We start from the raw sequence: 26,943 nt of genomic DNA on the forward strand, positions 1-26,943 counted from the left end.
ATATTTAATTACGAACTGACCAAAGAGGATATGTTGGGAGAGGCTGTGCTTTGTAATGTCTGTACTATTATCTTCCTCTCCTGCCTGTTCACTGTGTACCCTTGTGGGGTGGACACACCCATTTGGTACATGAAAGTTGAATTGTTCGCCTCAATTGAATCAAAGCTGGATGTTGAAAATGGCAGATTTGTGTAAACCTTGCAGGAGTGACATTGTGTCATCCTTTTACTGAGACTTCCTAGCATTTCCTTGCTTCAGCTTCCTCTTTGCAACTTGATAGTAATTGTGTTTAGCTATTTTGTAATAATACAGGGATCTAAGAATAAAGTAAAAGTGTGTATCATAGGAAAAGACACTATCCTGGGAATCATGAGGCTGTTACTTTGGACACTAGTTTCTTCACCTATAAAATTAGGAATTTGGGTTATATCTTTAAGATCTTTTCCAGTTTAGAATGCCCTAATTCTCTTTGTAGAGGACACATGCCTATTCCAGAGATGCTAAAGGGAGTGTGTTAGAATGGAGAAAAAAATGTTTAGATGTTAACCCAGAATCATACTTATAAATGAGAAAACTAAAGCTTTGCTTTAAATAAATCATATATATCAGAAATTTTGAAAATTTACTGTTTCATATCTGAGCAGTAGAATTAGGTTTATAAATATCTTCTCAACAAGAAAATTAATTTTCAGTCTGGAACTAAGCGAACCTCTTGCCACAGGTGTTGTGTAGATGTTTCATTGAATTTTGGCTATACTCAGTGTACAATTATTAGTTGAACAGCCTCGGGTGAATGGCTTTCAATTTTTTTTTTTTTTGTCTTTTTGTCTTTTCTAGGGCCAAACCCGCAACATATGGAGGTTCCCAGGCTAGGGGTCTAATCGGAGCTGTAGCCACCGGCCTACGCCAGAGCCACAGCAACGAGAGATCTGAGCCATGTCTGCGACCTACGCCACAGCTCATGGCAACGCCGGATCGTTAACCCACTGAGCAAGGCCAGGGATCGAACCCACAACCTCATGGTTCCTAGTCGGATTCGTTAACCACTGCGCCACTACAGGAACTCCCTCAATTTTTTTAATATATATATATATTTTATCTCATGACCCAATACACACACTATATACATAACAGTTAATCCCTAAAATTATATTTTAACAGCACAGAAAACACACTGCTATATTTTCTGTGTTGATTCATTAAAAAAAAAAATGTTAGTTTCACAGACTTTGTAAAACTTATAGTTACCAAAGGAGACAGGTTGTGGGGGGGAGGGGTGGGCTGGGGTTTGGGATGGAAATGTTGTAAAATTGGGTTGTGATGATGGTTGTACAGCTATAAATATAATAAAATTCATTGAGTTTAAAAAATGTTGGTTTCAATCCACTGAGCTAGATGATCTCTACTATCCCTTTGAACTCTAGGATAATACAATTACTCTTAGACTTTTATAGCTGCTCCAGAGCAAAGCTTGTCAACTAGTTTGATGTTAAATATTGAAATTAGAAGATTTACTACATAGATTTTTGGGGGGAACTTTTCTAGGAAGTCAATATTTAATATCTATAACAATACTCTATCTTACTTACTCTTGTGATAATTATGTAATATAGAGAAAATGTGGGTTTTTTTCACATAGCCCTATTATGTAGCTGCACCTCAATCACCACCTCTTTACTCCAGTATGCTATACAAATTTTATTCATGTATTGGTGAAAACACACATTACTGTGACATGAAGAAGTCCTTTCTAGAGAATTAAATTGTGTGTTGTGTAGGTTAGGTATAGAGTATCAAATTACCCTTGATAAGACCCCATCCTTGTCTTCTTCATCAGAGTTTTCCCAGGGCTTTGCAGAAGTTCCCTTCCCTACTTTAATGTATTTCTAAAATGTATTAATTTTATAACTCAAAAAATGGACATGGTAAAAAGACGAAACAACGCAATGGGCATATGACAAAATGTCTCTTTCTCACCCTAATCTCTGAGCCCTACTCCCAAGGGTGGGGCTAGGGATGGGGGTTCTCTCTTTTTCTAGAAAATTTCTATCGATATGAGTGTACATCTTTTTTAAAAAGTACAAATAAAATTATACTCTGCATACCATTATATATCTCCCTCATTCTTTTTAGTGGTCATATGGTACTTAAATGTGTGGATGGGTATACTATAGTATATGTAATCATTTACCTTTTGAGAGATATCTGGATTATTTTCAAGTTGTTCCCTTTCTGCACTATCAGGTAGACTTAGGCTATCGGCTTCTCTCCTACTTCCCTTTTGGGACAGAATCCAGAACACAGGTGCTATTGGAAAGGAGTGGTAGTGCTGTGTGGAGATGGAAGAACCCCTCACCTACTTCTCTTCCTCTGGCTAGAACACCAAAGGTAGGCCCCACTGCCCCAGCCAGTCATGAGTGGGTTAGACTGCCCTGGGAGTCCATTTTCCAGCAGGTTAATGAAATAACAGTGGGATCAAAGTCTGGTAACTGGAGTGTGAGATTGTGGGCAGGTCATTTAACCTCCTTGATCATCCATCAGTTTTACCATCTAAAAAACGAGAGGTCAGAATAGATGAATTTTAATGTCTCTTACAACTGTAATAATATAGCTTTGACTTAAGCTATATAATGCAAATTATATGAAGTTTCTGTTACTTAAATTAAAAACATACTTTGTGTATATTGTGTGGTCTGTAATTTATTTGACCTGCCATATGGCGTAAGCTATTTGAAAGTTTAGCAGTGTTTTTAAAAAGAGAAGCTGAATGTTATATTTTATATAAACTCTCCTTTTCTAAAAAATCACTTTGAAAAGTGTAAAACCCATTTGAAATAAAAGCAAATCCTTTTATCAAGCTTGAATACTTATGAAGAAGATTCTGAGTGAGGCGATATTTGTTTTTAAAATGGATCCTTGTAATTTTCAATGAACCCAGCCATTCAAAGTTATCCTAAGGGCCTTGAAACTTGGCTTCAGTCCCCTTGTTTAAATTATTTTTACTTTCTAGCCTTCTAATCCATCTCCTTGTTTCACTGAATGCTAAAATTGATGTTACTTGGAGTTCCCATTGTGGCTCAGCGGTTACAAACCCAGCTAGTATCCATGAGGATGCGTGTTTGGTCCCTGGCCTCACTCAGTGGGTTAATGATCCTGTTGTTGCTGCGAGCTGTGGCGTAGGTCGCAGATGTAGCTTGGATCCCACAGATCTGGCTTGGGTGTTGCTGTGACTGTGGCTGTGGCATAGGCCAGCAGCTACAGCTCTGATTCAACTCCTAGCCTGGGAACGTCCATATGACACAGGTAAGGCCCTAAAAGGCAAAAAAGGAAAAAAAAAAAGAAAAAAAAATTTAAAAGGAGTTCCCATCGTGGCGCAGAGGAAGCGAATCTGACTAAGAACCATGAGGTTGTGGGTTCAATCCCTGGCCTCACTAGTGGGTTAAGGATCCAGCGGCATTGCCGTGAGCTGTGGTGTAGATCGCAGACTCGGCTCAGGTCTGGCATTGCTGTGGCTGTGGCATAGGCCAGCAGCTACAGCTCCAATAAGACCCCTAGCCTGGGAACCTCCATATGCCGGGGGTTCGGCACTAAGAAGGCAAAAGACTAAATTAATTAATTAATTTTTAAAAATCAATGTTACTTGACACAGCTAAAGTTTTCTGATTTGGTGCTGAGGAAATAGCCTTTGAGGTGAACTGTATGCTATCATCCTGCCAGCAAAGTTATCAAGTTACATAGCAAAGTTATAAAGTAACAGAAGCAAGAATTTTTGCTGCATCACACTAGGATGTTTAGCATTGCCTGTTTCACAATTTTACTCTTATAATTCTGTCAAATGACAGCTGTCTTGAAAGCAGAATGGACTAAGAATGTCATCGTTTGATTTGTATCATTATAACAGGAAGATAAAAAGACATTTTCTTGGCCTGGAGGTAGGGGAGTCTGTGTGTGTTTGTGTCCTGGTGACCCTCGCTTCTGTAGCAGAGAACTTGACATGCCTTGAATAAGTATTCTTCCCTAAAACCTGAGATTATTTGTGATCCAAATAATGCTAGTATTCCATGTTAATTTTCATATCAATTGTTAGACATAGTTCATTTTAGCAAAATGTGTTGAGGACATTGTAGAAGCCAAGCACTGCATTAAATGGTGGGAGTACCTAGAGGGCAGAGACAGTCTTGCTGGAATCTACTAAAATTACAACTGTTCTTATTCACGCCATTGTTGGAGTTTTCCAAATCCATTGGTAAGTAGAACTGGGCAGAAAAATTTCCTCAAATTTGAGTCTGAGAAAATAGATGAAAAGAAAGTATATTTTCAATGTTTAAAAAGGAGTATTCATGCTGTTAGGGCAGCATCAGTTACTGTGGAGGCATACTCTTCTGTGTGCGGATCTGTGAGTGACAACCATTTCTAACTAATTAATTTCTAAACAAAATAAACAAATTTGTGATGCTTGGATTGATTGAGCCCTGATTTTTGCCTACAATTGCAGTTAGTGTACCTTGTGTAGTATAATGGCTTAAACAATTGCTTGGATGAAACTAACCTTGAAAATTGTCAAGCTCTGTCTTGAGGACACATCCCAATATCTTCTTTGTCAAGTTACCTTATCCACTGTTGCATTTACGACTAAGGAAATTCTCCAGAGTTAGAAATATACAGGATACTGCTGCCTACAGGATGTTGAACAAACTTTGTCTAAAACATTTGAAACTATTTTAGAAAAACCGTTCTATGATAGCAAAATCAGTCAAATAGATGGTAGTTTGAGCTGAAGCAGAAAGCCGTTTTAAACAAGAGAGAGAAGAAAAAGTCTAATCATTAGTCTTTTATGTATGCACTCTCAGAAGGGACTGCTCTTTCTCTTTTAGAGCCTAGCTTTTGGCTAGGGTCCTGTGACACACAGTGGGAATTCACTTCCTATCAGGAAACGCTGTTTTTCAATGTATTATCTTGTTGAGACAACCACAGTGGACAATAGGCTATTAATGTATTAGAACAACAAGTGTCATAACTAAGCCAATATTTGCTTTGTTTTGAGTGTTGCCCTAAAAAAAAAAAAAAAAAAAAAAGAAAAGAAAAGAAAAAGAAAAACTTTGGCTGAGCTTCAGAATACATTTGGCTATCAGTAACTGCTGGGTACAAAAGCCCTGACAGTTGAAAAGAACAAAGAAGAAAAAAAGTGCTTGAATAATGGTGATGAACTTTTGAAGGTTTACTCTTCTGACTCCCTATCCACAGAGAGAGAAGAATAAATTATAGGATTTCAAATATATCTTTCAGGTATGAAAATGTCCACTTAAAACCCTGTTTTGAATTTTAGAAGCTATACCAAGAAACTGGTATAAAGAAGAAAGCTTTCAGTTCAGGTTCACGTGAAAATTATCAGAATCTTTTAACTCCATTCAGGGAGTGGTTAGTTAATATCAAGTCACTACTATAATAACATAAAAAAGACTGTAATAAAATTTCAGATTTGGGAGGTAAGGCCAGAAGTCATCTAGTTCAAACCACCTCATTTTATAATTTATGCCTTACTTCTTAATTGAAATCTTCCCTTATGGTCTTAATCCAGAATTCTATTTATCAGCAATCCTCAACAACTCTTGTATATCTTATATTTATCTTTCATTTGGCATTTATCATAAATTGGTTTTTACTGTCAAGTTACCTCTGCATGTAGTCAATAGAGAATTTTAGTTCTCTATAATTAAACTGGAGAGTTTAAGGATAGGACCTAGGTCTGTGCTTTATATCTCTTTATACCCTTTCCCTAACAGCTGAATTACTGTTTATTGATTGATTGGATAAGTAGTTTTTGGTTATTTTAAGATAACATTTTGTAGCATTATTTGTACTGGTCTCACAACAGAACAGTAGGTATAGATTTTTTTTTAATGGCTCTTTTTATGGTTCTTTTTATACCTTCACATTTTTTGTGATTAGTTTTTAGTCTGCTTACATTTCATACACAAGTTACAATATTCATTATCTCAGCCATCTTGGGTACCTGGCCAGATCAAATCATGATTAGCCCAGTTTTCAAGAGTTACTCTAGATTCTCTGCCCTAGTTTCCTCTAAGACTGGAGAATGGAATATTATGAGTCAGTAGTCCTGCTTGCCTCACTCAGTTTAATAAACCCTTATTGAGTATCTGTACGTGGACAATAAAGAAAGGAAAAAGATGTTGACCCAGTTACTGGGGCAGACAGACCTACTCAAATAATTTAAAACAACACAAATTATGACAGAGTGCTTTGGGAACACTAAGGGGAGAAAAAGGCTAATGCTGGTGGAGAGGATTGGAGAAGCCATCATGGAGGGAGTTGGTTTTTTGAGTATGACTTCAAAGTTTGGATTAAGATTTGAATTGATAGGGTTATGGAAGGGAAAACGGTCCAAGTGTGTGAGAAATAATGTGAGTAAAGCATCAGTCAAGGTAATGGCTTTTGTTTGGGAGTCATCATTTTCTGCTGAGTGTGTGGGAGATCCTTAAAGGCTTCTGCATCCTATTTTCAGAGCCTGAATTTTAGAAACCACCTTCCATCCAAGCCTGATTCCTAATAATTTTTTTTAAAGATGGGATTCCAGGATGCTTTAAAAACAAACAAATGAACAAAAAAACCCTAAGTGAACAACTAAGAAAATTGTGTGTTTGGAAAATTATAGTAGGTAGCTTTGTGTTTCTCACTTGTAACCATGAACCCGAAAGATTGTAGTATCCATATTAACTTTTAGATGTTTAAAGTAACACTTTACAATTCTATAAAGCCCTTCCTGGACAGTAGAGATAAAAAGTAGATGTAAAATATTTACCAAACTTTGGAGAGCTACTTAAGTTGCTAAGCTCCATGAAGATTGCTTTTTATGTGACAATAAAGTACTTGATGTAGGCTTTAGGTCCAGCTAAATAGGCACCATAGAACTAAGCTGTGAGTCTAGTCTTTGTGAGCCTCAGAAAAACAAAAATTCTACTCCAAGCCTGAATTTAAAATACAGCAAGGAATTTAAGTGGACCTTTCAGGCTTGCATGAATGGGCACAAAAAGCTGAGTCATAAAGTTTACTGTAGTGAATTACCATAAAAGCTTGAAACAGAAGTGTTCTTATTATTTTAAAATGGTATAAATGACTGTAAGGTCTTATGAAAGCACAGACCAAAAAAATCTGTTTGTGTGTTTTTAACCCTGAATGCATACCTACAAACCCCTTAATAAAATCAAGAAACTTGGTGCTTGAGGCATTTAGGTAGTTTTTCTTTTTCATGAAAGCTAACATTTTATTTAATGTACATTAGCTTTTGAAATTTATTGCTGAAACTTTTAAAGAAATTTTTTAATGTTCATATTTTAAATATTTTCTTATCTTTATAGATGATATGACCCATATTCTGTGTATCATATGCTGCTCTAGATAAGGTGAAAAGTCTTGAGTAAGATAAATTGAGGGACTTGGGCAAGTCACATCTCTCTTGGGACCTGTTTCTTCATATGGGGAAGAGAGGGGGTAATACTACATGTAATAATTAATATCTTATATCCTATTAAGCTGTAATACCTTAAATTCTAAAGTTGCTATTCCTCTTTCAGTTTTATTTAGATAATTAAAACTGATATTATCAGGGCAGGCAGTATTTATTTCTTGGGAGAGTTGTTATTTGGATTTATCAATGTTTTGTTTCTCTATTATCCTTACAAGTGTATTCTTCAGCCTATTGTTTTTGATAAACTTTCCTCCATAAATTAAATGATGAGTTAATTTAAGGCTTCCTCTTGTCCCCTGAATTTAACATTAGACTTTTTAGATCTTCTTTCAGATTTTTTTTTAAATTTTTTATTAAGACTTCAGTTGATAGCTGTGTATTAGAGGCTTGGATTGTTATCTCTTTATCTTCATATTGTCTCCTGTCTCCTCACTGTTTATGTCAGAAGAGAATTTCAATTTCTTTTCTTTTATATGAGTTAATTGTCATAAAATATCAAAATGTGTGCACACATTTTCAAGATTCTTATTCACATTAACTAGGTTGACTTTTCAAGGTTTAGTCTTATTTTATACCAGGTCAGAGCCTAGACTTCTTCAAGTGAATTGACAAGCCTGTATGGCAATAAATGTTCAGCACAGTTGTAGATGAAATAATGGGATATGTATAATCTCAATATTAGGCTCCAGAGGACTCCTCTCACCTCTTTCTAAAGCTCACAATTGTAGTTTAGCTTATACGTTGTAGAAGATTAGATTTTGTGAATGATCAGGGCAGTTTACTTATTTATTAATGATTTAGTAATCAAATTCCTGAGGGTCATACCTTGTACTTCATGCTTTTATGTTTTATGTTTCATTGTAAGAAAAATACAGTCTATGCAAACATATTTGTCAAAGAGTTCGTTCACATTAGAGGGGGGACTTAGCTTTGGGGCTGAATGAGGAAAGAATTGGAAACATTTACAAAGGTATAAACTTGAAATGACACAGAATTTGAAAACATCACTGGGGACTAGGGGTAGTAGAAGGTAGAGCTACAATATAGTGGCTAAGAAAACAGGTTCTGGAGCAAGTTGCCTTGAATTTATATCTCAGCCGCATGCATATTTGTGTGTGACCTTGGATAGGTAAGTTCTATATGCTGTTTCTTTGTAAAATGAATACGATAATAGCACCTACCTGTCTGGCCATTGCTGACTACTGGCCATTACCTTTCTCTCCTTATAAAAACATACTTTCATCGAAGATTGTGTTTCTAAATCTTTCGCTGTAATTAGTTTAATGAGAAAAACATGAAAGCTAAATTACTAACATGGATGGTGTCAGGTAACAGAACTAGAGTGGCTGAATGCCTGACAAAGATTTGGGATCTAGGCAGACATTTGTATACAGGGCAGATTCCTAGCAACAAGCAAGAACCCAGGTGTACAGACTGTCTGTATAAGGGAGGTTGGACAGTAGGTTTCAAATCCTGGCCTGTAGATAGGTCATGGGGACAGGGTCTTTTGGCATAGGGACAGAGTGTTTCAACAAAGGGTAGTAAATGATAAGAGTCTAGATGGGGAATTAATGCCAAGGAGGTGGTCTGCATGGCATAAGAAACCCCCTACTATAAGCCAGGGTGTGAGCTCTCAGGTGACCTCAGGGAAAAGTAGAAACTGATAAGGGTCTAAGACTGAGACCTTGGAAAGAGAATTCAGGCCATGGATCTTCCGTTTTGAAAGTATTTGGAGATGCCTGATAGAAAAACAGGAAAGGGATTTAAGCTGCTTTAGAGAGAGTGGAATGGCTAAGAGGTTAACAGAGTTTGATTACTAACAATCAGATAAAAGCATTGCTAAAGTGAAAGTCAAACATCAGAATGGGAGCAGCAGCAGCAAGACTAACTTGATGCTGAGTTGCCAAACTAGTTTTTTAAGGTTTCTAATAATCCTGGGGCCCAGAACCTACCGAATCTGCAGGTTAAGGTTTAATGGTCCCTAATGTGGGGAGAAGGGCAGAAATGCAGCTCATGTGTACACATGGTAAGAAATCTGATAAGCTGAGCAAGTGGCTTTTTAAATCTGCCTTTGCTTGAATAAAAAGACATTCCATCAGACTGGAATATTTTGTAATTTGATAAGTACTTTAACAGTGTTTCAGCTATGATGGAACAGCAGAGTCCACTGTATCTTTAATTTGCAGATGATGTTCATTGTGCATCTTCATGGGAGTTTTACAAAGAAATTTCTGTTCAGAATCTGATATGACAAGAACATTCATATCTTCTTGGTTCAGATTTTCTTGGAAACACTGTTTCTTGGTCTAAAACATAAGTTTGCAAAAGTCATGCCATTGTGGAAGACATCCATCCTGCATCGCCCTTAGTATGTATATCAAATGGTATATCAAATGTCATTTAGGTTGCTATTTTGATTTCTGTAATTCCTAACGAGCTGACTTTGATTTTGCAAAGATGTGTTATCTGTTCACACTGTTGTGATGATAAAATGCCTCCTAAAATAGTTATTATTAGAATGGTAATTCTATTGGAATAGTATGTATATTAGTTTTCTAGGGCTACCATAACAAAGTACCATGAAATGAGTGGCTGAAAACAGCAGGAATCCATTCTCACTGCAATTCTTGAGTCCAGAAGTCCAAAATCAGGGTGTCAGCAGGGTTGGTTTCTTCTGGCGGCTCTAAGGGAAATTCTGTTTTGTGCCTTACTCCTAACTTCTGGTAGTTGCTTGCTAGCAGCTTTGGTGTTCTTAGGCGTGTAGCTCTATCAGTTCAGTCTGTGCCTTCATCATCATGTGACTTTTTCCCCCTTTGTGTCTCTGTGTCCACATCTCTCTTACTTTTCTCTTGTAAAGACACTAGTCATTGGATTTAGGGCCTGCCACAGTCCAGTATGATCTCATCTTAATTTGATTACAAATTAAGACCGTGTTTTCAAATAAGGTCACCTTCTGAGATAATGACATGAATTTTAGGGGACACTATTCAATGTAGTACAGTATGTAATATTGGACTTTAAAGGATGATTCATTTGAAAAAACTTGCTTCACAAAAATAGGTTTTTTTATTATAAAAACAGATTTTCACGGTTGATAAACATCTCTTCTCATGAACTTCTACTTAAAACCATTATAAGAGTTCTAAATGGCAGGTTATGACCAGTTTTTTTTTTTTAAAGCTATTTCCAAGTGCTATTACTTATGCTTAATAAATTATATTTTCATGACTCTATATTAGACTTTACATTAAAAAAGATGAAGTTATGATGATCTTGAAATCTTCCTTACTCAAAATCTGGAGGCAAGAACTACTTCAAATCAGACTTCTTTGCAGTAACTATGTATGGAGTTACTTACAGCTTTTGGATTGACTTTTGCAGCTGTATTTTATAAGTTATGGCCATAAAAGCCAAAAATCTTTAGTTGGGGTACTTGAAATAGTAGATCAAAATGAACTCTTGGGGTTGACTCATACCTTGTATTCTTTAACATCTTGTATGTTTTCCTCCAATTTTAATGTGAGGAAACTTGCCTCCTATTTTTTTGTGCCAGCCTCCCTCCTGTCCCTCACTGGTCACAATAACCACATTGGGAATAGACTGTTAGAAGTTCCATCCCCAAATCAACTTTCTGGACCAGGCTTTTGGTAAATGTTTTGTGTTGCAAACTCTGAACTCTTTTTTTTAAATAATGAGCTTTTATATGATCATTTACATTTCTTTATTTTTTATTTATTTTTATTTTTTATTTTTTTGTCTTTTTGCTATTTCTTTGGGCCGCTCCCGCGGCATATGGAGGTTCCCAGGCTAGGGGTCGAATCGGAGCTGTAGCCACTGGCCTACGCCAGAGCCACAGCAACGCCAGAGCCACAGCAACGCGGGATCCGAGCCGCGTCTGCAACCTACACCACAGCTCACGGCAACGCCAGATCATTAACCCACTGAGCAAGGGCAGGGACCGAACCCACAACTTCATGGTTCCTAGTCGGATTCGTCAACCACTACGCCACGACAGGAACTCCTACATTTCTTTAGAATGAAGAACTAGAATTTCTTGAGTTCACAATTTTTGAAAAATAAGTAGGTGTAAGATTGGAATTTAGGAGAGTTAAGTTTTCTATATTACTTGTATTCTGATACTCACTTTGGAAAAAGTTTCTTGAGGTTTCAGTGTAGATATACAGTAATAGGTAAGAGTGAATTTTCCTCAAACATTACTCTCAAGCAAATGTCAAAAGCAGTAGCTTTAAATTTTTCAAGCTCAGGACTGCACAAATAATTAAAAAGAAAAAAACTTTTTTCCAGGACTACTAAATAGTAAAAAGCCAAAGATTTAAGGTATCTCCAGAAATTGAGAGTAATGACTCTTTCTTTAAAAATCATAATCTCCAGTGATTCCACTTTTAAAAACCTCTCATTTATCATGAGCTGTCAAGTTCTGGATAGTTTCCTGGATCTCAATTTAAAAATTTTCACTGATACCAGGGGACTTAATAACAGAAACTTAATGTCTGAGAAGCACATTTGAGTAATCAATTCACTAGTCTCTGTCAACTTTCTCTTAGGAAAAAAATCCATGTTTGGTTTTTTTCCCAACCGCTTCCCAGTACAAACTCCATGTTGAAGACAAATGGTGGCTGAGGGAATATATACAGAACATTCATCATATTTTGTAGAAAGGATGGTAAAGGCACTGAGGCCATGTGTTTTGGATTCTGCAAGATACTTGAGGGATTGTCCCTCTCTGGTTGATTGTTTTATTCATCATTTTATATGACTATATATTTATTTAAAAATCAGTTTTGTGTTTGCTTTTCCAAATGATTCATGTTGGGAACAATTTGAGCTAAGTCTAGAAAGTTATTGAATTTAGGCTTCAAGAATACACACTTTTCTGAACTGTTCACACATGTTTTCATGTTTCTAACTCTGTCCCTTGCATGGCCATTTTAATTGGTAAATTTGACCTATTTATAATGAGAGTGTTTTTTTCAAGTTATCGATGAACATTATTTCCACTCTTCCCAGTGTCTAAGCGAGTGACTCCTCTTCTCCCCAAACCTACTCTTCAAATACAGAAGTCTAGCTCACTGTTCCTTGCAACCAGTAATGTTGACCAATAAAATATTCTTTGTCAAGTATTGGTACTTAAGTGGAAAGGAGGTTAGATTTATCCTCTGCTTTGTCAAGCAGTGACTACCTTTATTCTTTGGATCACTCTGCTCCATATGACCTAGCAAGCACCTACTTGATATTTCGTACTTATTTGTCTGCATTTATATTTTTTGAACAGCTGTGTTTTATAGTTACATATAACTACTATTATATGCCAGTTGTAGAAGCACAGAATGTATTTTTCATGTTTGCTAAAATAGCTTATCTTAGTTAGCAGTATTACTTTTATTTATAAAACAAAGTTTGGAACTGAAATACTCTTGTAGGTATACCTTCCAGATGATCCTTTATCTGTTTTTTAATAAATGCTGAGCCAGCTATCCAATTCCACTAAGAATAGGTCCCTTTGAAACATAAAGGGTTGTTGTTACTGTTATTATCTTATTGTTGGCATTTTTTTCTTGCTTAAGTAGGATTTTTTAATTGAAGTATAGTTGATTTATAATATAATATTAATTTCAGGTGTACAACATAGTGATTCAGTATTTCTACAGATTATATTCCATTAAGTTACAGGATAATGGCTATAATTCTCTATGCTATACAATATATCCTTGTTGCTTATCTAATTTGTACGTAATAATTTGTATCTCTTAATCTCATGCCCCTAATATGCCCCTCTCCTCTTCAGTAACCACTAGTGTGTTTTCTATATGAGTCAGTTTCTGTTTTGCATATACATTAATTTATAAATTTTTTAGATTCTATGTATAAGTGACATCATACGATATTTACCTTTCTCTGTATGACATATTTCACTATAAAATTCTCTAGGTCTATATTGCTGCAAATGGCAGAATTTCATTTTTTTCTTATGGCTGAGTAATATTTCAGTATAATACATATATATATATATACACACAAAGACACACACACACCACATCTTCTTTATTCATTTATCTATTGATGGGCACTTGGATTGTTTCCATATCTTGGCTATTGTTAAATAGTGCTATTATAAACATTGGAATGCAAGTATCTTTTTGAATTAATGATTTCATTTTTTCTGGATATATATCCAGTAATGGAATTGCTTGATCATATGGTATTGTATTTTTAGTTTTTTGAGTTAAGTTGGATTTTTAACTAAGCCCCAAATTAATATCATTTACTAATTGACTATAGATTCATTATTTCATAGGTGTTTATATTGAAGCTTAGAATTTATAGTCTTATTTTAAAGATATGCTCAACAGAAGTCATTTCAAAAGAACAAAAAGGAATTCAGAAATTTAAGAATGATTTGGGTCAATTTTATGATTCCAGCAATAGGCCAGAGAAAGTTAAATTTCTTCATATGTACCAGTTTGATAGCCATACAAGACTTTTTTTATTATATTGCTTTGAGAATATTTATCATTTGAATATTTGTGAATATTGTGATCCTATAATATATTTTCAGGTGCCCCAATAAAGATGGTAATTAAATTTGTAACAGCTGTATATACTTCCAGGAAATGATATTGAGCCATTCCATCTTTTTTGATCAGTTCTTCCACACCCAATTAAGATCTATAACCATGAATATTTTCTTATTTGGTGAAGAACATTTGGTAATCTGAGGCATATTTTTTTTTCTACTTTTTTAAGGCCGCACAAATAGCATGTGGAAGTTCCCAGGCTAGGGGTCAAATCAGAGGTGCAGCTGCCAGTCTACACCACAGCCACAGCAACATGGGATCTGAGCCACCTTGGCAACCTACACCACAGCTCACGGCAACACTGGATCTTTAACCCACTGAGTGGGGCCAGGGATCGAACCCACATCTTCATGAATACTAGTTGGATTCACTTCCGCTTTGTCACAATGGGAACTCCCTGAGGCAAATTATTAAACCTCAGTTTCTTCATCTATATAGTAGGGTTACTGCCAATGTAATCTTTTTCCAAGGGTTGATTTGTTTCATTATAAATAGCTAAAGGCCTTCAACTCTTTCAAAATGATGCTAAAGTAACTTTAGAGATAAAAATGTAAACTCGAACGCAATTTATTATTACCCAGGGCACAGTCAATGTCATTCTGCTATAGCAGTCATCTGTTAGGGTAACAGTTACAACTTCCAAAATACTGATCCTTGCCCATGTGGTAGTGTTTTCAGATGGACTTGAGCCAGTTTAAGGGCTCTTACCCTGCATGTAGTTCCTCTTTGGAACTCAAAATTGTATGGACTGTTTCATGATATCTTATGATACTATTCATCTTTGCCTACCTCATTGTGCTTCTTGTCCATCTCCTAATACCCCTTGTCCTTATGTATCTTATTTATCTGGTTTGCTAAGTACTGATAGGAAAGAAAACCAAGTATATAGAGTGACAAATATGAGGAAGCAATACTGTGCTGCAGAAAGAGATAGGAGAACTTAGATCACCCTGATGATGTTAAGGGTGTGATCTTAAGCATATCTCTGTATGAAGACCTCTCTCCTTGGTAATCTAGAAAACAAGAGATTTGGACTGGTTGTTCTCTCAATTTTTATTTCCAAGTCTTAAAAGAATTTAAGTGAAAAGGCAGATCCTTAACTTACCAGGAATATGTTAATAGATACTTCTTAATCTTTAAAAATCTATTTGCTTAAAGAAAATGTGTTCTTTAGGTATTGGAGTCAAGCAAACCACTGCTATAGAACTGCTTCATTTTACATCTACTTTCTGTGCATGCTAGACAGACAGTCATAACATTGTATCCATTTACAAGTACTAGAATGTTTAGCCATTCCATGTAGCCTGTTCTTCTCAGTCAATAGTATTTATAAAATACCTACATAAACTGTGTATGGTAGGCCTTGTTTTTTTCTTATACTTCATTGAAGGAGTAAATTTTGACCATGGTACAATCTGTGAATGATATGAAATGCTAATAAATGTCACTGTGATGAATATATTGAGTATTGTAACTTTAGAAAAATCACTCAACACTTCTGAGTTTCCTGTCATCTATAAAATGTCTGAAATATTCCAAGAGAGCTCTCATAGAATCAGTAGCAATAAGATTCTAGTGCTTTGCGGGATAATTAAATCCTCTCCCATTTGGACACTTAGAAAGTGCCATCTGTGTTACTCAATGCCATTTTTTTTTCTTTTTCTTTTTTTTAAACTTTTATCTACCTCTAGTTCAGTTTTCCAGATCTGTCAATTTCCATGTCAGTTGTATATAAAATTTTGGCTAGCAGTTGAAAGTAGTTCATGTATTTTATAGTTTAAAATAAAGTTTCAGAAGTTCCCGTCATGGCGCAGTGGAAGCGAATCTGACTAGGAACCATGAGCTTGTGAGTTCACTCCCTGGCCTCACTCATTGGGTTAAGGATCTGTCATTGCCGTGAGCTGTGGTATAGGTTACAGATGCAGCTCTGGCATAGTCTGGCAGCTGTAGCTCCAACTGGACCCCTAGCCTGGGAACCTCCATATGCCTGGGGTGCAGCCCTAAAAAGCAAGTAAAATGAAATGAAATGAAATAAATTAGTAAAATAAAAAAGTTTCACTTGTCAGTCTGAGGGTGTGGCTGTCATAGTTTGTGCAGAGTTCATGTTTTTATCTAGAACTTTAAATACCTTCACAGTCTTATAGTAATCTTTTCAAGAAAAACTAAATATACCAGCATTTGTCATTGTTGCTTTTAACCAAATATGCTGCTTTAAAATCTCAATGTATCTTTGATTATTGTTTTAAATACAGAATAGTGGGCCTGCTACTTGAGAGTACAGCCATCTTTTTGCTTATGTTCTAGAGAAAACTGTTAAAACTTATAAGAATTTCAAGTTTGGAAACACTTTTTCTAAGTAATAACTTTTCATAAGATTTTTACCATTCCCAGCCTAGAAACAATACAAACCAGATCGATTTGGAAGGAGTTGTGATATAGTGAAATAATTCAGTTCAGCCACCTCTATGGAGTACTCTGCCATTGTGGGGACTATTCAGACATAAGCAAAGAGATCCCAGAAACTAAACTAGACATAGATACAAGTCAAGAAAATTGAAAACAACAACAACAACAAATGCTGACATTGAGTAATACAGATAGCACAGATAGTGCCCAAATGGAGGAAAACTTAGTTATCCCACAAAGCACTAGGATCTTGTCACTATAATCTACTATAAATATTTCTTTTAAAAAATGAAGGAATCATTTCTTATTCCCTTCCACCTCTCTAGTACATATTCATCCCCTCCCCAGTTTCTGTCTTTGTCTCTCTCTCTCTCTCTTGCTCTCTCTCTCACACACACACACACACACACACACACACGCACTTATTTTCCTTTCTATTTCCAATATGACCATGGCCTTTAAGAGTTCCTAAGGCAACATGGAAACAACCCAAATGTCCATCGACAGATGATTGGATTCGGAAGAGGTGGTATATATACACAATGAAATACTACTCAGCCGTAAAAAAGAATGACATAATACCATTTGCAGCAACATAGATGGAACTAGAGAATCTCATACTGAGTGAAATGAGCCAGAAAGACAAAGACAAATACCATATGATATCACTTATAACTGGAATCTAATATCCAGCACAAATGAATATCTCCTTAGAAAAGAAAATCATGGACTTGGAGAAGAGACTTGTGGCTGCCTGATGGGAGGGGGAGGGAGTGGGAAGGATCGGGAGCTTGGGCTTATCAGACACAACTTAGAATAGATTTACAAGGAGATCCTGCTGAGTAGCATTGAGAACTTTGTCTAGATACTCATGTTGCAACAGAAGAAAGGGTGGGGGAAAAACTGTAATTGTAATGTATACATGTAAGGATAACCTGGCCCCCTTGCTGTACAGTGGGAAAATTTAAAAATTATTAAAACAAAAAAAAGAGTTCCTAAGGCAGTGTTTTTTGAGCTGTAGATTATAAAAATTTATTGGTAGATTATGAATTAATTTGACCATTTTTTTAAATGAAGAGATTAAAATAGAAGGTATTGATTGTACCATATAGGAAGGGAAAATATCATGTCCTGAGTTTATTTCAGTTATACATATCATGTATTTGTATGTGATTACAATGTAAAATATATTTCTTATTGTGGATTGCCAGTTTTTAAAAGTTCAAAAACTGTCATTCTAAAGTATTTCATCTAATTGTGTCTTGAACCTAATGTTCTTTAAATATACATATTAGCTAGTTACTACATAAATATTTGGATAAGATTTTTTAAAGCTAGAATTTTGGGAGTTCCAGTAGTGGCTTAGCAGTAACGAACTCACTAGTATCCATGAGAACGCAAGTTCGATCCCTAGCCTAGCTCAGTGGGTTAAGGATCCTGCATTGCCATGAGCTATGGTTTAGGTTTCAGACGTGGCTCAGATCTGGTGTTGCTGTGGCTGTAGTATAGGATGGCAGCTACAGCTCTGATTCGACCTTTAGCCTGGGAACTTCCATATACTGCAGGTGCGGCCCTAAAGACAAAAAAGGGAGTTCCTGTTGTGGCACAGTAGAAATGAATCCAACTAGTATTCATGAGGACACGGGTTTGATCCCTGGCCTTGCTCGGTGGGTTAAGAATCCAGCATTGCCGTGAGGCTGTGGTGTAGGCTGGCAGCTATAGGTCTGATCAGACCCCTAGCCTAGAAACATCCATATGCAGCTTGTGTGGCCCTAAAAAGCAAAAAAAAAAAAAAAAAAAAAAAAAATTATCCATATTGTTGCAAATGTCAGGATTTCCTTCTCTCTTATGGCTGAATAATATTTCATTGCATATATCACATTTTTCTTATTCATTCCTCTATAGGTGGATACTTAGGTTGTTTCCATGTCTTAGCTATTGTAAATAATGAAGCTGCTGAAAGCTTCTCTCATTTTTTTTTAAATTCTGTTTATGTTCAGATAATCTGTGGATCCTAAATTTTTTCCAAGCTTGAAATAATAGCTTAATGTGTAGTAGTTAGTCTGCAAAATTTCAGATAATCAGTTGTTCCTTATAATCGGTTTAAAATCTGTATAAAACTCTTATTGTTGAGCATCTAGGTATAAAAGAGCACCTAACTGACAAACTTCTATTCTTATTCTTTATTTCTGTATCCTTATTATAAATTCCTAATTCTTATTCTAAGTACATAAAACTTTGAAACTTCTTGTATTAAAAAGCCATGCTAAATAATGAGCTTTTGAGGTTTTAAAAAGGTCAGAGTGTTTTGAGTCATTTCTAATCTTATTTCCCCTTTTTGGTGCCATTTCCTTATTTTTGACAGATTCTATAAACTCCCAGATGCTTACTATTTAGGACATTATATAGACCAAAAGTCTCAAATTTTCGTAGCTTTATGTTTTATGATATGTAAAATAGTATGTGTCATTGTAAAGTGGACTAGAAGATAGACATTGTGACTTTAAATATTGGCTATGACATAAGCAATGGGATTTTCAGGAGGATGTTTAATTCATTGACCCTCCAGTTTATTAACTTCTATCTCATTGTGTACTTGCAAAGATAAAATAAGGTAGAAAGGTGTAAAAGCATGTTATAAACTATATAAAGTTTTACACACATATAATACTTTTATTATTAAAATGAGTGGTTATATTTTCCTCTTTATCTTGCTCTAAAAATGCATTCATCAAGAGTTCTTTAAACTAAGCTTTTACTTATCAATGTTTCTATTACCAGTTTCTTAAACCAATGCTGGGACAACAAAATGAATCTACTACCACAGTTCCTTGTTTTGTGCTGTGTTTTAATAAAATTAGTTTATAGGTATCAGCAAATTCAGTTAGACACCAGTTTATTATTTAGCTTGACTCCTCCATTAAGCAAAATAGTGCTTTTGGTGTTGATGAATATGTTAAAGTCCAACTAAAGACATATTTGTGGAATTCCTTTTTTAAAAATGACTAAAGAAGCCAGTGACATAGTGTGGTAAACTAAACAGAATTGATTTCTTTGTTAACTGATGTCTCATTTATTGAGTACCCACTTAGTCTGTATTTGACCAAGTCAGCATGGCATTTACTAATATATGTGAGTTTGTTTGATTTTTTTAAAAACTAATTATTCTTGAAATTATTATATGCTAGCAATAAGCTGTTTTAAGGAATTCAAGTGGGTTTGTTATAAACAGCTTCTAAGAAAATTAGGTTCTAATGATTGGTTAGACCTTTAGACTGCTGATAACCCAGCTGGGTATGAAAAGTGAAGTTTCTTACTGTTGGTGCTCTGTGTACCACATTTTTTTTTTTTTTTTTTTTTTTTTTTGTCTTTGTTGTTGTTGCTATTTCTTGGGCCGCTCCCGCGGCATATGGAGGTTCCCAGGCTAGGGGTCTAATCGGAGCTGTAGCCACCGGCCTACGCCAGAGCCACAGCAACGCGGGATCCGAGCCGTGTCTGCAACCTACACCACAGCTCACGGCAACGCCGGATCGTTAACCCACTGAGCAAGGGCAGGGACCGAACCCGCAACCTCATGGTTCCTAGTCGGATTCGTTAACCACTGCGCCACAACAGGAACTCCACCACATTTTTTAATAATGGCAAGATAAAGACCGTAAGCCAAGCTAACAATAGTGTAGCAAAACCAAATTTTTGGAATAATATAAAATGGCCAGGTCATTCCATTAGTAGTGGATGCTATATTAAAAATAAGAAAAAACAGCCATTTATCCTGTGGAGAACACATTTAATGATATTAAAATTAAGTTTAGATTTCCAGGGCCAGAATTAATGCAAGAATTTTTAATTTCTTATAGCAAATTTGCCTGGGCTGAGTTGGGTCAAGACAGCTTTAGAGATGAATTCTATCAGAGAAAACTCTTATTAGAGACAAATACAATAATCTCACTGGTTGTTATTTTGTTTAAAAGGTGAGACCAGATTTCTCTAGTCTTTAAGAGGGATTCAGATCCCTAAGAAAAAGGTGGCCTTTGCCTTTTCTCTTCTGGATTTATTTAGAAAACTGTTCTGCTGGAAGGCAAAGCTGTTCTGCTTGGGGAATCCAAGGCTGTGAAGCAACTTTGCAGAGTTTCAGGTCCATGGATATTTCTTTCTCTCTAGTTTTCTTTTCTTTTTTTTTTTTTTTTGCCTTTTCTAGGGCCACTCCCGTGGCATATGGAGGTTCCCAGACTAGGGGTCTAATTGGACCTATAGCCGCTGGCCTACACCAGAGCCACAGCAATGCAGGATCCGAGCTGTGTCTGCGACCTACACCATAGCTCATGGCAACACCGGATCCTTAACCCACTGAGCGAGGTCAGGGATCAAACCTGCAACCTCATGGTTCCTAGTCGGATTCGTTAACCACTGAGCCATGACGGGAACTCCTAGTTTTCTACATAAATAGAGACTACTTGAAATGTTTTACATCTGACTTCCCTTATTACAAAGTGATTCTTCCCATCAGGCAAATAATCAGTTGAATAAGTAACCATTTTGTAGTCAGTATTTTTTTTTTTTCTGCTACTTAGTCATTTATTTTGAACAGGTTACATTTGTCACTACCTGTAGAGAAAATCGTGTTAAGCAAAACCATCCTTACATTTTCTTTTTTAAAATTGGTTTCCTTTTCTTCCTTGCTGCACATTTTTGCATCTTCTACATTCAGTTAAAAAACAACAACAACAACTAGGTAAAGGGATACACTACTCAGTGATATCCTGTTCTCTTGATTTAGGCTTTTGCCCTATACACCTAAAGCCAGAGGACCCATTCCTTTAGTGTGCGAAAACTCTTACTCTCTGCTAGGTCAGCACTATTCTCAGTGTGGGCCAGGATTCGGTGCCAGTCTGAACACTACCAGTCTGTGATGAGTACACAATATGATATTAAGTGTTTAGAAGATTCTTACAGGTTGATATTGCCATGACATCTAAATGCATTATTTTGTATTTTACAAAAATATTGGTCCACAGCAAATTGGAGAAAGTCCTTCCCCACAGACAAGATAGATAACTTCATCACAGCCTGGTGCTGGGGGAAAGCTGTTAAATGACTGGCTTGTTGATCTGGCTACAGTTGGTTGATTAGGTACTTAGCTACAGCAAAACTCAAATGAATTTGTTTCCTTGGCATAAAATCAAGGATTATCCTAAGTGTCAGTAATAGGTGAATCAATCAACCATTCTTGTGGTTTCTGAATAGCTTCTTACTGTTTCTTACTTGGATTTGAAGTATTGTCTGCTAAGTTATATAGTCTGGCAACCTTAATACTGACTACATTTTCTGCAGAACTTAAAGAATCATTTGAAAAACTTACATGTGTGTTTCTCTCATGTCTTAGTAAACTACATTAACTATAAAATATAGTTGTCATTAAATATGACAGAGTTTGGTCCAACATAAAAGCAAGAGCAAGAGAGAAAAGAGAAACCCCACTAACAGTAATCACTAGTTGTGAAAATTTGCTATCATAGGCAAATTTTATCATATGGCATTTTACCTTTTTTTTTTTTTTTTTTAATTGCTTTTCAGTGACATACCTGCAGCATATGGAAGTTCCCAAGCCAGGGGTCAGGTTGGAGCTATAAGCCACCAGCCTACACCACAGCCACAGCAATGCCAGATCCAAACCCAACCTACACCACAGCAGCTCATGGCAACTCCAGATCCTTAAGCCACTGAGCGAGGCCAGGGATCCATGATAACTCATATCCATGAGGCCATCCTCATGGATGCTTGTAGGGTTTTTTTCAACTGAGCCACAATGGGAACTCCCTTACTTTCTAATATTTTGATCCTGCCCCCTTTTCTTTTTTTTTTTCTTTTTTATAAATTATAGTTGATTTATAATGTTCTGCCAGTTTCTGCTATACAGCAAAGTGACCCAGTTACATATGCATTCTTTTTTTCACATTATTCTCCATCATGTTCCATCACAAGTGATTAAATATAGTTCCCTGGGCTATACAGCAGGATCTCCTTGCTTATCCACTCCAAATGCAATAATTTGAATCTTCTAACCCCAGACTCCCAGTCCACCCCACTTCCTCTCCCTCCCCCTTGGCAACCACAAGTCTGTTCTCCATGTCCATGAGCTTGTTTCTTTTCTGTGGAAAGGTTCATTTGTGTCATATATTAGATTCCAGATATAAGTGATATCATATGGTATTTGTCTTTCCCTTTCTGACTTATTTCACTTAGTATGAGTCTCTAGTTGCAGATCATGCCTCCTTTAAAAGTTCATTTAAAAAAATAAAAAATTCATTTAGCAGTTAATGACATTATTATAATTGAACCACAAGTTTCCACTATCTCTGAAAATAGCAATTTCCAATTTAGCATTATAATCTAAGATATTTTTACCTTAATTAGAAATTGTGGAGTTCCCATTGTGGCTCAGAAGGTTATGAACCTGACTAGCATCCATGAGGATGCAGGTTTGATCCCTGGCCTCACTCAGTGGCTTAAGGATCCAGCATAGCTGCTGCAGCACAGGTCACAGATATAGCTCAGATCTGGCATTGCTGTGGCTGTGTTGTAGGCCAGCAGCTGCAGCTCTGATTCGATCCCTAGCCGGAAAACTTCCATACGCTGCACCTGCAGTCCTAAAAGAAAGGGAAAAAAAAAAAAAGTTGTTCTAGGAGTTCTGTTGTGGCTCAGCAGGTTAAGAACCCGACAGTGTCCATGAGGATGTGAGTTTAATCCCTGGCATCACTTAGAGGGTTAAGGATCCAGTGTTGCCACAGTCTGCAGCATAGGTTGCAGATGCAGCTCAGATCTGGTGTTCCTGTGGCTGTGGTGTAGACCTCAGCTGCAGTTCCAATTCAACCCCTGGCCTGGGAGCTTACACATGCTGCAGGTATGACCATAAAAAGAAAAAGAAATTGTTCTAATATTTTTTGAGGAGGTACTTTTTGTTTGTTTTTTGGCTGTGTCCACAACATGTGAAAATTCCCAGGCCAGGGACTGAGGCTGCACCATAGCAGCAACCCAAGCAGTGACTTCACTGGATCCTTCAACACAAGGGAATTCCTTGAGAAGCCACTTTTTAAAGAAAGCTGCCACTGTTACTCTGATGGTAAAAAAAAAAAAAAAAAAAAAAAAAAAAAAAGAGTTCTGCTTGACCCATGTAAAATTTGAATTTAATAATGAATTTATCATGAATATCCTACTTTGTGTTTACTCATGCAGGTGACAAGGGATATCGGCGGACTTGAAGCATGAGTTCAGATGCTAGCCAAGGTGTGGTTACTACTCCTCCTCCTCCCAGCATGCCTCACAAAGAGAGGTATTTTGACCGTATCAATGAAAATGACCCAGAATACATAAGGGAGAGGAACATGTCTCCTGATCTACGACAAGACTTCAATATGATGGAGCAAAGGAAACGAGTTACTCAAATCTTGCAAAGTCCGGTGAGTTGAAATAATTAGAAGGCTATAATTTTTCTTTCTCTTTGGAAATCTTGATACAATGAGGTAGGATTTATCTTAAACTACTTTCAGGTTAGAAGAGGGGTGGAGGAAGAATGAGTGACTATTTGTCCCCAACCTTTCAGAGGCAAAGTAAGCACCTAATTTATAAATGTAATTTGCAAGGCTTTAATAGCAGACCAGTATTGTCTTGGTGATTATAAATTTTCTTGTGTGATTTCCAACTATAATGTTTCATTAAAGAAGGACAAAAGATGCTACTGAACTCAAGGACCCCCATTTCAGACTGAGTATCTGAAGAAAAGAAAGAAAGGCATGAGTGAAGTGTTAAGAACACAGAAATGAGTTAGATACATCCCATGCATATATTTCCTTCTTCCTTTGGATATCAGAGCAGCATGGGAAGACTTAAGTTTTATGAGGATGTCTGTGATTTGGCAGGTTATGTTGCATATACCTAATATAGGTATATGTGTGTGCATATGCACAAAACTAACTGGATTAAATATGGATTCTTATTTTAACTCAAGCTGAAAATTCTGTCTATACAGTAATATTCAGACTTCGTAAATCATGTTCCAGTGATTTGTTAGTTTCTTTCAAACCTTAAGTGGAATCGTAAAGTTCACATATAAGTGTTGGAAAATGAGAGAGCAGCTTGATTTAAGATGCAAAATAAATTCATAACTTTATGTATAATGAAGTTCATGGACCCCTTAAGGTAGAGTTCAGCATGTGTAGACCCATGATGCCCAGGTTTGAGTTATATTAGATATCCAACTTAGGTACTAAAATAAGCATCAAGACATAGAACTGCCTGAAGTGGCCTTGCTAAATCATTTTTGTTGTGCCCTTGTGAATTTAATCACAGAGGTTGAGTCTAAAGCCAAAGGGAAATTCCACTCTTCAGTAATTCTTCTATATCAGTGGCCTAGATAAAAGCAAGTACAAGTTATAAAAGCAATTCAAGCTTTGAAGACTTTAAGTATAGCTTAAATGTAAAGCTATCATTTAAATAAACCCTTAAAGAAACCTTTTCCAGTGGAAGGGAGACTAACCAAAAAATTCATCATGAGGGAGTAAATGTTCAGTGCCTTCTTTTATGCAAACAAGTTTCTATGTTTATAAATACTTGAAAGGCATGTTAATTATTTGGACCAAAATAGATGTATTTCCTTCTCTAAAGAAACCCCACTTTGAAGAACTAATTCATTAGCCAAAGGGTTATAGTAATATGTAGAATAAAGTAACTGAAAGAGTGAGATGAAGTTCAGATCTTGTTCAAGATTATTAAATATTGAGATTTCTTTGGGAAGTGCTCCAAAGAGGACCAATCAATTCTAACTAAAGTTTGAAAGAAAAAAGTATTAATATATTTCTGTGTCAGGGTTCTTAATTTCTTCATTAAACTAAAAACAGCATAACCGTGAGTAGATTACCTAATTTTTTTATATTTGTGTATTGCCATTTGTAAATTGGCTTAAAATATCCATTTTACTTATGCCTTGAGAAATTTAATGAAATGATGGGAAAGGCGTATAGATTGTCATTTCCATATTCATGTAGCAAGAGTGATAGTTTTCAGCCCAGAGAGAAACAAAGATTTAAAAGGTGTGAATTGACCATTTTTTCCCTTAGATCTTTGCTAGTGGATTTAAAATCTTGTTTGTTCAAGACTTGGAGAAGTGTTTACATTTTGCCTTTCTGCCATGTTTTAGGACAACAGCTTTTTTTTTTTTTTTTTTTTTTTGTCTTTTTGCTATTTCTTGGGCCGCTCCCGCGGCATATAGAGGTTCCCAGGCTAGGGGTCCAATCGGAGCTGTAGCCACCAGCCTACTCCAGAGCCACAGCAATGCGGGATCTGAGCCTACACCACAGCTCACAGCAACGCCAGATCCTTAACCCACTGAGCAAGGGCAGGGACCGAACCCGCAACGTCATGGTTCCTAGTCAGATTCGTTAACCACTGCGCCACGACGGGAACTCCAGGACAACAGCTTTTAATACAACCAACTTTTCATGATGTCTGGTATTGCTAAATAGCAGAACTTAACAGCTTTAAACAAGCTTTGTGTCATCATTTCTGTGGGTCAGGAATTCAGGAGCACCTTAGTTGAGTGGTTCTGGCCTAAGGTCTTTCATGAAGGTGTAGTCAAGACATCAGTTAGGGCTGCTGTCATCTAAAGGCTTAACTGGAGTAGAGGTTTTCACTCTTAAGATAGGTCATTCACATGGTTATTGGCAAAAGGCGCAGTTCCTTGCCAGGTGGACTTTTACCTGAGGCCATTTGAATATTCTCCTCCAGAGCATGTATCTGAGAGCAAAGAGAAGGCTGCACTGCCTTTTATGACCTAATCTCCAACATTAAACACCATCGCTTCCATCTTATTTGTTGGTTGGAATTAAGTCACTAAATTCAGCCCATACTCAAGGGAGGTAGAATTAAACTCTACCTTTTGATGGTAGGATTGTCCACTCTCTGATCACAATTTATTTTAAAAACACCACAGTCTACCACAGCTTATTTACCTTCCTCCCACATGCAAAATACACTCACCCTCTACTAACATCTCTGCTAAAGTTTCATCCCATTACAACATTAACCTGAATCCAGAATATCGTCATCTAAATCTGGTCCAGGTACAATTGATATTCCTCAAGTGTAATTCCTTAAAAACAGCTCCTTAAGTACAGTTCCTCTCAGTCTTCTTCTTCTTCTTTTTTTTTAAGGGCTGCTCCTGTGGCATATGGAAGTTCCCAGGCTAGGGGTTAAATCAGAGCTACAGTTGCTGGCCTACATCACACCCACAGTAACACAGGATTCGAGCCACATCTGCGACCTATGCCACAGCTCACGGCAACGCCAGATCCTTAACCCACTGATCAAAGCCAGGGATTGAACCCTCATCCTCATGGATATTAGTCAGGTTCATTTCTGCTGAGCCACAACAGAAACTCCACTACCGGTGATATTTCTTTT

The 26,943-nt window shown here is 36.5% G+C and overlaps 1 protein-coding gene across 11 annotated transcripts in view; it reads left to right on the top strand.

The window, feature by feature from the left end:
- Positions 1-26,943, top strand: part of ADD3 (adducin 3) — a 132,305-nt gene that overhangs the window by 77,835 nt on the left and 27,527 nt on the right. For 6 of the 11 annotated variants that reach the window (XM_001924738.5, XM_003359365.4, XM_005671448.3 and 3 more), the window contains exon 2: positions 23,722-23,945. In XM_001924738.5, coding sequence (XP_001924773.1) covers positions 23,751-23,945 — 195 coding nt within the window. In that variant the 5' untranslated portion in view covers positions 23,722-23,750. Of the gene's footprint in view, positions 1-2,244; positions 2,389-3,592; positions 3,933-23,721; positions 23,946-26,943 lie in introns of those variants that run through there. The other 5 variants (XM_021073191.1, XM_005671449.3, XM_021073192.1 and 2 more) reach the window with 3 other exon arrangements.

This window comes from Sus scrofa, chromosome 14 (genome assembly GCF_000003025.6).
Source record: "Sus scrofa isolate TJ Tabasco breed Duroc chromosome 14, Sscrofa11.1, whole genome shotgun sequence".
In the NCBI taxonomy this organism is placed as follows: Eukaryota; Metazoa; Chordata; class Mammalia; order Artiodactyla; family Suidae; genus Sus; species Sus scrofa.